The following is a 12,845-nucleotide window of genomic DNA, read 5'->3' as shown; positions in this document are numbered from 1 at the left end:
CCCATGCCAGGAGTTGCCAATGGCCTCTGGACCCTGAGACCCACTTAAAGCCAACACCAAGTCCATGAGAACTAACATCTCCATATTTGCATATGGTTGACTGGCTTCCACCGAGACATGGGGATGTGGAACCTAAGCAACTTTTTTTAGGCCAGTAAAAGAAAGTTCTTATTCTGTAGTCAGAATGGAGAGAACACAGGGCTAAAACTAAGAACTGGTGGGTCCCAATTCTAGTTTAGATTGTGTGTTCTTAGTTGACTTTTTTCAAACAGAGGCTTTGATCCCATGATCTGCATATCAGATTTGATGCCCAGGCCCCCAGAGAGGGAAGACAAGGGCTCTGGTGTGCAGGAGCCTATAGCACACATTCCAGTTCTGGTCTGAATTGTTGTTTCTGAACCCTTCTGGATCTCCGTTTTCTCCAGCAAAGACTAGGGAGAAAAAAAAAATGAAGACTTAATAAAGTCATAAGTCAAATGTATCCAAGAAAGGACAGTTACTGAATTATCTGCACCTAAGGCGACTTCAACCTACTTGCTGATTTCCTGCACAGCACTGTAGCCTTCAGCAACGCAGGGACCAGATTTTGTTCACCATTATGTATTGGGCCCACAAAGCACCTGGCACATCACAGGTCCTTAGACACTTAGGGAACATATGAATGAAGGAATGATGGGACAAACCAGCTGCCCAGGCTAGTCTGATCTGCGGTAAACCAAATCACTAACCTGGCGGACCTGCTGGAGCAGATGGGGCTGCAGGAGAGAGCAGAATTGCTCTGGAAAAAGTCCAAGGTCGAGCTCAACCTAGTACCCTGGGGTCTGTGGAGGCCTCAGGGGCCTGTAGGTACAAATGACCTTAGCCATCTTTTGTCTGTCTATATTTCTCTCTCTCTCTCTCTCTCTCTCTCTCTCTCTCTCTCTCTCTCTCTCTCTCTCTCTCTCTCTCTCTCTCTTACAGATGAAATGAGATCCTACTTGAAAGATCTAGGATACCCTGGTTCCTGGTAATAGCACATATGAGACCTCACTAGGAAATTCAGAATTCTTGAGTCCTGAGGGCACCATGGAGGCCTCCTCTAAGATGTGACAGGGCAGGCACCTAGTGCTCCTGGAGACTGGTATACTTCCTTAATCTTTACCCTGGTTCTGCACCTATCATTTGTTCAGATAACAGCAAGGGCAGGGGCTCCTCTGGGCAGCTCGGACACTCCAGGTTCAAAGTGTGGAACATCACTATGTCCTTATGTCTTTCATTGCACCTAGAGGGCCCCAGTGGCTATGAGCTTGACGGGCACTTTGGAAATGTTCTCTTGGCCACAGGACACAGGAAGGGATCCTGGAAGACCCCACCTTCACCTTGGAGAAGCAGCTAGATGCTGTTCCTGTTCCAACATCAGTACTTGTCTTTCCTCTCAAATACTCAGTGAGATGGACGGTGGCCCTTCACCTCTGATGAAGACCTTGATGATGCAATGATGGTGACCACCACGGCCATCTCCTGAGACCTTATTCCATGCAAGGTCTATGCTGAGTGCTTTACATGAACTACCAAAGTAAATCTCATAATACCCCATGTACAATGCACATCATAATTATACCGATGTTACGGGGAGCAACCTGGGGCTTAGAGAAGTTGAAGCAATCTGTCCAAGATCATAAAACTTGTAAACGACAGGGCTAGTATTTGAATCACTAGATACCAAGTTCCAAGTCACTATATACTGATAACCTGAGCCCTACACTCTGACTTCAGCCTCCACAGGTTCCTTCTTCTTTGCAGACGGGAGCACAGGCCTGAGCCACTGTTGGGAACCATACCTGTCTAGAAGGCAAAGTCCTCTAGAGATCATTTTATCCATTCCCCTGCCTCTAGGCATGTCCATTCTCCCTAAGTGGTCGCTGGCATAAGTACGGCTACTGCTCCTTGTCTCTGCCTCTCTGGCCTGGCTCACACAGAGCAGTCCTGACCCCAGCTCCCCAGGCTCAGGTCCCAGTGGTTGGCTGCTCAGAGTTCCTTGCAAGAGGACTGAAAGAGCAGAAAGCTCCTACAGGTCACCCTCATGGCCTACTCATTTGAGATCACTCATCTTCTCCCCAGGGCATGCTGAAGACTGTCCCAGCTCCCCACCCTTGAGCTCAGCAAGGATATTTTCCTCTGCCCTCTAATTAACACCACCCGATCCTGTCTGTTGCCCCCAGGCCTCTTCAAGTCCCAAGTGGGAATGTACAGTGGCTTGAACAACATTATGATTTGTAAAAATCCACTCCTAATTAGTTTGACTTTGAATAAAGAGGGTAATTATTTTTAAATTTATTAACTGCTGCCTGGCCGGAGAAGTTTCCAGATCAAATGACACGGAGAAGCTATTTCTGTTCAGTGATGCAGCAATTTATATTACTGATCGGTCATTAAAACCTCTGGCACAAAACCACTTGTGTTTCCTGAGCCAAGATAGTGTCCATGTGTCAAATTTCAAACCCAGAGTATAAATTAAGCCATTTAATGGTATTTATCAGTGTATCTGGACTTAAGAGAACTACTTCCTAATTTAAGGCATTCCCGATATAGATCCCAGGAGGTGTACAGGGTGCACGTGTGTATGTGCGTGTGCATGCGTGTTTTCTCACTCTTATTTTACTGAAGAGTGTAAAAAAACTTCTGATGTGTAAATGAAGTACCAGCATCTCGGGAGCTGCCTAGCTGTTAATTCCTCGCTGCTCTGCAACCCAAACATTTTGGAAGCAGCAGCGTTCTGCAATATGTATTTGTCATAATATAAAAGGTGTAAAATGATCTCTGTTTATCTCTGCAAAGTCTTTGCTGTACCAAAACAGAAAACTGAAATGTGACAACAAAGCCTGAGCCCAGCCCAACGGTAAGTGTGGCCGCCCTGATCACCAGTTGGGCCCATCAACACCTTTTGGGGAGGCTGCAAGCGGGGGGGTTACATCCACCAGGACAGAAATTCAGGCTAAGTTGAGTCAAAAGTTGCCTTTTGCCTGGTTACATCAGAATTGGAACGGCCTTCTACTAAATTCATCTTTTCCATTTCAAGAATACCTGTATGACAACATAATCAGCCACGCTATGCAATGGTGAATGTTCCCCACGTAGTGGCCTTGGGCATCACAGAACCAAATCCAACTGGATTCAGGGAAATAGTATACTACCCCAGGAGGAGGAGATGGGCCTTACAATGTTGGAAATCCTTAGTTAAAAGGGTCACAGGGATCCAAAAGAGCCCTGCCCCAGGCAGGGCCATGAGCTAAATGACTCTGAACTGCTCTCCCTGACTGTTCAGTCCATGAACCCCCTGCCAGCTGAGGGCCACCATGCAGGGAGCTGAGGAACAGTGGGAAGAACATGAAAGTCAGAGCTGAATAAGTTTCAGCTCTCTACTTCCCAGTGCTGACTTCTAGACCTCCATCTCCTCTTATGTAAAAAGGGTCTAATATAGTGTTTTATAAGTCACAGTATCAAAAATATCAAGTACATTATCATTATTCTACTTTCTCCTTCTTTCCAAAGCCCTCTCCCTGCTCTCCTGTTGGCTCTCCAGTGACATCTGGCACCATGAACTTGGCTCGTCCCCCTCTGGTAGCTTGAGTGTCATTTTCAGCATTCCCTGTAATCAGGCCTCTCCCTTCTCCTGGGTCCGCTTTCCTCAAACAGAGACGGCAAATAGATTTCACATTGTGTTCTCACAATGATTTATCAGGGGAGCTGAGGATCTGTCTGGGTTCAGCAGGAAGTAGCGCCATGAGTGATAAAGGAACTCTGCCACGTGTCAGGAAGGCATGAGTGGCACACAGGCCGCCCTGCTGCCAACCCTGTGTGGAGGGTGAGGCTGCTGTTGTATAAACCCCCAGCACCAAGCACAATGCCTGAGCCATGCTAGAAAAGGGCTGAGGTTCCTCGCTGGGGAAGAGCTTGCCCACAGCCCAGTCCAGGCTGGTGGGGAGCCTGACTCAGATCCTCCACCTTGGCCTCTCACCTCTCACCTCCCCTTGCAAGAGCTTACTCAATCCTTATTGAGCAAGTCATACATGGCACATTGAATATCAGCCATATTTTACGTCAACATAAGCTGTGTCTCTAGACAGCTCACTTCTTTCTGGTGGCATCTCCTTCCTCCAACAGGCAAGCTGCATCCACAAGGTCTCTGGACAAGCACAGTTCACAGACCACTGCCTTCATATCCCTAGCTTTCTTCAAGAACAAGAGGTGTGACTGCATCGTCACCACAGTGTTCCCAGTGTATGCCAGGCACAGAGGAGGTGTCCCATGTATGTCAGCCTGGAGCAGCCTGCCCGGATGCACACTCCTCAGGACTCAGCCTGTCCCTGGTTGAGGGCAGCCCCTCTTGCCTCCCCACACCCTCTGCTGCTGCAAATTTGAAACTGGATGGACAGAATTCAGGTGCGTGGCAAAGCTGGCTCCAAAGTCTCCTCGGCATCCCCAGGTCAGCATTCTCAGGGTGGGGTTCTTGGTTCCACGAGGTCTAGCAATAAGAAAATGGCTGGATCCCTGAGACCTGGTCCTCCCCTGACTTTCAAGACAACCAGGTCTGGATCTCCAGGCAGGGAGACCTGAGTTAGGATAGCAGCTCCCCTATGACCTCCCCTCCCTCACCTCAGGGCAGCCCTAGGCCAGAGCCCTAATACCAGTGTCAGGAGACTGTGGGGAAGAAGGACTAGAACTTAGAAATGCAGATGACCATAATTATACCAGCAGCAGACTTGTCTTCCTTCTTCCACTTCAGGCCCTGTGGTGGCTTGTCTCCAAGATGGCTGCATCAACTCCTCTCTACCTGTAGGTTCCTAGACCCATTGAGAAGGGGAGTCTAGGCTTCCACCACCTGAAATCTAGGGCTGACCTGTGACATCGCTGATCAGTAAAATACAGCAGAAGTATAGCTGTATTTCTATAGTCATTTTCCCAACTTTTAAGAGGACGAACAGGGTCTGCCCCCTGACTCCTGGAATCCTGAGCTCTGTGTAACAGGCCCCGGCTACTCTGCTGTAGAGAGGCCATGTGCAGGGGCTCTGAGTCACAAGCGAGTGAGGCCATCGTAGACATGACCCCAAAGGAGTTGTCGGACGATGCCAGCCCCAGCCACCACCTGATGGCAGTCATAAGAGGACCCAAGTGAAAACCACCCAGCTGAGCCCAGTCAACTGAGAACTATTGGAGATAACACTTCATTCTTTAAAGCTACTGCGGAAGAGGCTGGTGACAAAGAGATTGATAATGCAATAGTCAGCACCGGGGCCAGACTGCTCTTTTAAACACATAAATCAAGTTATGCCATTTTCCCACACAAAGTTCTTCAATGGGGATGGGAGGGCAGCTCAGCGATAGAGCTCATACTTAGCGTGAACAAGGCCCTGAGTTTAATCCCCAGCACCAAAAATTCAAAAAAAAAATTTTTTTTAATCCAATGAACTATTTTTCTCCTTCTCTCTAAATGTTCATGTGCATGTGTGTTTATATGTATAAATGAGTATTTACGTGTATTCCATCTCGATAAATTCATGTGTATGTGGCAGCCTGTCTGACACCAGTTACTCATACTGGCAAGTGACAAAGTTCATTTATATATATATACACACATATCCACGCACACACATACACACTCATGCAGCTTTATATATGATACACCTATCATAAATACAACTTATGCTTTCAAAGTGTACAGTTCAAGGAATATATTCAGAGTTGTGCAACCATCACCATAATCAATTTTAGAACATTTTCATCACCCCCAAAAGAAACCCTGTGTTCATTAGCAGTCATCTCCCCATATACTCCTCAACACCCTCAGACTCTGGCTACTGGTTTACTTTGAGTATGAATGGGTTTGCCTATTCTGGACATTTTGAATAAATGGGAACCATATAATATGTGGTCTTTTGTGTCTGGTTTCTTTCACAGAGTGTATTTTTGAGGTTCATCCATGTCATATGTAGTGTGTATCAGTGCCTCATTTCTCTTCATCGCCAAATTATATTCTAGTGCATAAATATATATCACACATTGTTAGTTCATTCATCCATGGATGGGCACAGGGTTGTTTCTATTTTTTTTTTTTTTTTTTACGATTATGAACAATACTACCATGAACATCCATGTACATGTTTTTGTGAGGATGCATGTTTTCATTTCTCTTGGTAGACAGACAAGAGTAGAACTCCTGGGTCATATGGTAACTCTATATTTAACTTTTTGACGATCTTCCAGAGTGTTCTCCAAGGTGGCTATAGCATTTTACATTCCCACTAACAACGTATGAGGGTTCTGATTTTTCCACATCCTTAATAACACTTGCAACTATCTGTATCTTTTATGGTAGCCACATCCTAGTGGGTGTAAAGTGGTGTCTCTGTGGTTTTGCTCTGTACCTGTCTGATGGCTAATGGTGTGCAGCATCTTTTCATGGACTCACTGCCCATTTGTCTGTCTTTGGAGGCACGTCAAGGTAGATCCTTTGCCCATTCTTTAATTCAGTTATTCGTATTTTCATTTTGGCATCATAAGTGTTCTTTATGTTTTCTAGTTGTAAGTTCCTTATCAGGTATGTGATTTGCAAAGATGTTCTCCCCCTCTAAAAGACTCTTAGCCCACGCAGAATAAAACCCAGATTCCTTGCCAGAGTTGAGAGACCTGCCTGGTTTCCACCCGCATCTGCCACCTCGCTCCATGCTGTCTGCTACACCGCTCTTCATGCTGTTCCTTAAACTTGTCAGGCACAAACCAGCCTGAGGGCTGTTGGAAGTGCTTATTCTCTCTGCTCAGGAACTCTCCCCAGAAACCTTTGAGTGGCTCACTCCCTCACTTTCAGATTCTGCTCAGATGTCACCTTCTCAAAGAGCCCTTCTTCCATGACCATTTTATCCAAAACATTTATTTTCTCCTTATTCTCTACTCCTTTTTCTGCCTTATGTCTTGTTAACATCACTTATTATAACTTGACCTGAAAGCCCAATACTGTCTCCCAGTTAGAATACCAGCTGCATGGAGGGCAGAACTGCTGAATATCTTGTATGTCACTATCTTAAATGTCCACACAGTGCCAAGCTCACCATAGGAACACAATAAATACATTGAGCCAAGTCCTTACACTCCGCAAAGGACTTCAAATTAAAATATCTCATTGAATCCCTCTGCTATGAGATAGATATTATTATTACTCCCCTTTATAATGGAAGACAAAACCCAAATTAGCAGAGTTTGAGTAATTTATCCAGGGTTCCACAAATAGGAGGTGGCAGAGTCAGGGTTAAAACCCAAGCAGTCTGAATTCTGAACAACAAGGTTCTACCACAACTGCCCCCACTACGAACTTTGGAGAGTCCCTTTCCCTCCTTTGAGTCTCAGTTTTCTCATCTATACGTGGGAACTGCTTCCTACCTTACAGAGTTACTGAAAATTTGGCCAAGTGGGATCAGGTAAAGCACGGAGAAGAGGGCCTGGCCTAATAACGAGTATTCGATAAATGTTGTTCCTGCAAAGACAGTGATGTTGAAGCAGCTCACAAGGATGAGACGACACTGATGCTGTGAAACCGATGCTTTGGAATCAAGTAAAGCTATATTAGCTAATACTGCTCAAATACATCATTGCACGTAGACTGACGTCTTTTAGATGATGGCTCAATTCTCACAACGGAGGGACCAAGACCAGTCCACTGCAGCCACATGAGGGTTTCAGTGTTTCACCAGAGGAGGTGCAAAAGGTTTCCTACCACTGCTCAGGGAAGGGGAAGCTCAGATCACATCACAGACTCTCCAAGGCCTCAGCAAGAGCATCCAAGAGGCCTCCATGATGTGATCACAGTGATCTTGATCTAAGCTGCTGTCATGGGGCACAGTCACACCTGTAAACACCTGTCCAGCCAGCCCCACCGGCAAGAGTACTGAGGGTGGCGAGGTGCACCCTCATTCACTGCACCCTGCAGGCGACCGGAGAGCATGTTTGCTAAGGACAAGAAGCACCAAGGTACTTCACAGCCACGCACTGCACACTGGCCGACCTTGAGAACGGGAACCAAAGGCAACTCACCAGTGTGGGTCTGCCGGTGCGTCTCCAGGGCATCCTCCTTGGAGAACTGCGCTCCACACTGATCACAGACGAAGGCTTTGGCACCCGCTGAAAGAAAGAAGAGGCAGTTACCACTCGAAGGACCATCCATGAGGCGGGAAAGTCCTGGGTCAAACCTGTGCAGGTGGACAACAGGGCAGGGGGCTGGGCCCTTGTGAAGATCCTGAGTCAAGGATAATCCATGGCCCCAGCAGCCCAAATAAATTCCAGATGCCTTCACCTAGGGTTCTCCCAGAGAAAAGAAGAAACAAAAGCAGCATAGCTAAGATAAATGGAGATGGAGTCCAGGAGAGAAGCCCCATGAAGAAGGGGCATTCTGAACGGCCAGTTCTGTATGAGGGATGGACAGGAGCAAATGGCACCAAGGAGGGGAAATGTGCCCTGTGCCTTGTGCCGTATGGGAAAGCAGGTGTTGCTGATGTACTCGTACTTGGATGTCCCCAGGGACCTAAGACTCAGTATACCCAAAATGAACTCACTGTCTACATCCACCACTACCTGCCATCTGACCTCTGAACACCTTGGAATGGCTCCCCAGTGCTTTGAGGATAGTCTAAACTCTTCCCAGGACTCCCAAGGTCATTCTTGGTGCTTGTCTTTCCTGCTCCATCCCCCTCCTCCCTCACACTCCCTCTGCTCCAGCCATATGACCACACTGGCTCCCCAGAGGAGCTGCCTTCTTCCTCCTCAGTGCCACATATTCTTCACGCGTCCTCTGCCACTGACATCCCTCCCACTGTCAGCACTCTGTGGTCCAGCCAGAGTGCCAACCCATCATTTATGTCTCAGTTTTGACACCCATGCCCTCCTGTCTGGGTAAGAGGACCCTTCTTTCTGCTTCCCTAGAACCTTCTATATCCCAGGTTGTGGCCCTTGCCACACTCTCTTCTAAATGCCTCTTTCTCCTGCCACACTGTGAGCTCCCTGATGGGGAGACCATGTCATCTTGTGCACCTGCCTGAGACAGTGGGGACCCCTGGCTGCACATATTTGTGGAATAAACAACACCAACGCAGTGCAACCCAATTTGATACATTTCCTTAGAACTGTTATTTACGAAGCTCAAAGTGACAAGGTCACCATGTCAGAATGACACAGAACCTTCACCACTTGCAAACAGCCTTCCTGCCTCTAATATGTTATCTTGCCCACGGGCTAAGGCTTGGCACTTTTCCTGAAAAATGTCTTGAAGACATATCTCTCCCATGCTTATGGATAATCGCTGACCCCACAGGACCCTGCGGTGTCATGCCTGGAACACTGTCAGGTTCAAGCTTGGTTTCCATACTGCCAGTCACCCTCTGACTCACTCAACAGAGGCAGGTTCCTTGAAGGCCACTTGATCCTGCACACTTCCCTAGTGGTGAGGATACAGTGGCTCACAATTTATACGAATTCCAAATTCCTCTACTTGGCTTGAAGGCCTTCCATAACCTGACCCAGTGAGCCATCTAACTGTCCTCATGGTGCTCTCTGGCACTGCCCCACTCTCCCTGACTCCCTGAGCTTGAGCAATGCCCAGTCTCATTCCTGTTTCAGCCCCATTCAGTTTTCAAAGCCAGAGTATGCATGCAGCCAGCACCCCAGCCCCTCTCCACTCTGTCCTAGTCACTTTGTTCCTTTTAACATGTCTGAGCACTTCTTTAAGTGTCTGTGGGTTTATTTATGCCTAAGAGTCTCATTGGAGCCAGACTACTTTTTACGCAAAGCTAGAGCCCCTAGTGCTATTTTATCACCCCTTCCAGTTTCCTAAGGCTTTACGACACACTAGGTTTGATACTAAGTGCTTAATATATATCATTTCATTTAATCCTAACAAGAACCAAAGTACATATTATTATAATCCCCACTTAGCAGATGAGTAAACAAGGGTAAGTACTTTGCCCAGTGTCACACAGTGGTAATAGAAGAGGTGGATTCAAATCCAGGCAGCCTGACTTCAGAGCCTTTGCTCTTAATCCCTGTACCTTTACCTCCTTAGAATTCCACCTGCAAAGATGCTTTAAGAATAAGAGGGTAAAGTCTGAGCTCCCTTCTTTCAACTTGAAACAAAAAAATGGAAAACAAGTTTGTCCATTTTATCCATCAGGGCTCTGTATAACATTTTCTAAAAGTTTAACAACTTTTTCCGTATACTTAAGGAAAACGACTCGAATACAAAGGTGTGAATTAAACCCCGAGGAATACCAGTGAAGAGCATGAGGACATCAAATGATGAGCAGGTGAGACTCTAGTAGGTGCTCAATAAACAGGAGTGACTGCCTGAATAAACGAATGATAAAGTGCCCCAGGGGAGAAATGAAATTGCTTTTCCTGAAGAGTCAAAAATAAATATGGTCATTTGTCTTAGGTGGCTGGGGTTGAGTTTCACCTGGAGGCAGGGAGAATTCCACAATGACCTCTGGGTGTCCCTTCGAGCTGCAGGATATCCTTAGGCCAAGCACCTGGTGCATGGCTTAGGGTGCTTTGAAAAAGCAGCCAAGAAGATACCTCCTGGCGAGGCTGACAAAGCAGCGTCCGTGTGTTCACAGAGGCAGCGGCCAGTACCACTTTCATCCATTTATGCAGGAAATATAGAAAAGTGCCTCAAAGAGCCGGGCAGGCCAGGCTGGAGATGCCGGGCTGGCTGAAGCCACAGCATGCTCACAGTGAGCAACTCCCCCCAGTCCTAAATCATTAGCCGTCAATGATTTTCTGTGGATCTGTAAGAGATCTGATTTTAATTGCATTTCTTTCTTTGGTTCTATCTGTTCTCACGGCTCCCTCCAGAAGACTGGGGGAGGGCGCCTCCTGGGCTTGGTCATCGTGCTGGAGGCCCGCGATGGAGTGAGGAGTCTGACAGTGCCGCTGGCGTCAAGGGATGTGGTGTGCGGCGGTTCTCAGAAACAGCCATCAAGGCGAGTTGTAGTAGCGTCTCACTTTAATGACTGAGAAGCAGAGAGAAAGGAAGGGGGTAGCAGGTAGGAAATGAAGGGCGGATGTGCACCACCATGTGCACCACCAGACGAGTTCAGATGCAGATAAAGACAGATGAGCACACTGGTCGAGGGAAGGCTGCTGGCTGACCGCATCTGGTTGCCTTCCGTGTCCTCCCCACCCCACCCCACCGCACCCCACGTGCTGAAGTCACGGAACAGAGCGCAGTGTGTAAAAGTCCCTGTCCTCAGGGACTTTGGGTCAGACTCTCCATTACACACACACGCCCCAGACATCGGCTCCCACTGCCAGCCTCATTTAGGAAGCCCCCAAACTCTTGCCACCCCTGCCCTGAGACACTGACCCTGCAACACTCCAGGGCAAGCCAAAGAGCAAAGAGCGGAGCTGAGTGCGTTAGACGAAATCCCGAAATCCGCTCTCCTGGGGAGGCTTGTGCCTTTAAATTGTCTCTGTAATGGCTGGCTCAGAGGCAGAAATATTTGGCAGCCCTGAAATTAAAAGTGATAAATTTCCTCGCCAAGCTTTGATCGATAATAGAGGCCTCATCTGTTAATCAATAAGACAGTCTCTGCCTGTTTACTGTGCATATGTTGTTCGCTGCTGCCTTCAGTATGATGTCAGGTTTGCATTCAAAGCAACTCAAGTGTGTATAAACCACATGGCTATTCCCAAAATGCATTACGGTGACATCATTCCGCCCCTAATACATTTATAAAGCATCAGTGGAGGGGTGCGGGGGAGGGGGAGGTCACGCCAGCTGAATAGGACGCGTGCATATGGACCTAGCAGCAGCATTCACCCCCACGAATCTTCCTGGGGCTCATCCTACAGCGGAGGATCCCCAGGGACACGGCTGAGAGAGGGACATGATCACCACACCCTTCCTATACACAGAGGATGCCCACTAAGTAAGCACCAGGAGGTGGATTACAGTAAAGAATCAAGAGCGGAATCTCTGCCCTCATGGAGCTTCCGTTCAAATGGAAAAGGCAGATTTGTTCTTCAAGAAGGTCTGTGTAAAACAGGCCAGGTGGTGATAAATGATAAAAAGAGAAATAAATCAAGCGAAAAGGGATGGAGTGCCAGGGGCTGCTGTTTTGTGCAGGGAGACCAGGGGAAATGTTGCGGTGAGCAGGCATCTGAGTGGAGAATCAGAGGAGTTAAGGCAGCAGGAAGCAACACTGCTGCCTGGGAACATCCACGCCAGGCAGAGAACAGCAAGAAGGCTGCACACACGGGATGGAGGTGGTGAGGGAGAGTGGGAGACACAGCAAGAAAGGGATGAACTGCAGGGAGAGAAATGAAACCACAGAAGGCAAATGGCAGGAAGACAGAAGGCTGGTCCCACGCTATCCTTCCTGTCAACACGGACCCTGTGAACCAGGAAGAGAACTGCAGGACCTAGAGTCGGCCACTCACTGCTGCGGACATCACACAAGCCATCGCACCTTGATGAACCTGCCTCCCAATCTGTAAAACGGGGATGATCAGATCTGCCGGCTACACTGAGGCTGCTGTGAGGCTGGTGGGAGAAAACGAATAGTAATAAACAAAAAACTCATTCTCAGCCACAGAACATGCTGCCGATGCAAGAGGTCATTGAGGCTATTTATAACTCAGGAGGTAGTGGAGTGTGGCTAAGAGATCAGGATGCGGGCCAAGATAGCAAAGAGGCCAAATGCCAGCAGAGCCAGTCACCAGTGGTGACCTCAAACACATTGCCTAACCTTGGTGTGCACGTCATCTCATCTGTAAAATGGGATCAGCAAAAGTCGGTCCCTCAGAAGACTGTGACCAGTGGGTTA

At 47.8% G+C, this 12,845-nt stretch overlaps 1 protein-coding gene across 3 annotated transcripts in view; it reads right to left on the bottom strand.

Annotated features, from left to right (window-relative positions):
- The window catches only part of ZBTB16 (zinc finger and BTB domain containing 16), a 175,134-nt gene that overhangs the window by 49,584 nt on the left and 112,705 nt on the right, over positions 1 to 12,845 (bottom strand). For all 3 annotated transcript variants that reach the window (XM_079103846.1, XM_079103844.1, XM_079103845.1), the window contains exon 4: positions 8,065 to 8,151. In XM_079103846.1, coding sequence (XP_078959972.1) covers positions 8,065 to 8,151 — 87 coding nt within the window. The remainder of the gene's footprint in view (positions 1 to 8,064; positions 8,152 to 12,845) is intronic.

This window comes from Sciurus vulgaris, assembly GCF_902686455.1.
Source record: "Sciurus vulgaris genome assembly, chromosome: 11".
Taxonomy (NCBI): domain Eukaryota; kingdom Metazoa; phylum Chordata; class Mammalia; order Rodentia; family Sciuridae; genus Sciurus; species Sciurus vulgaris.
This window is presented reverse-complemented; position numbering and strand designations above follow the sequence as displayed.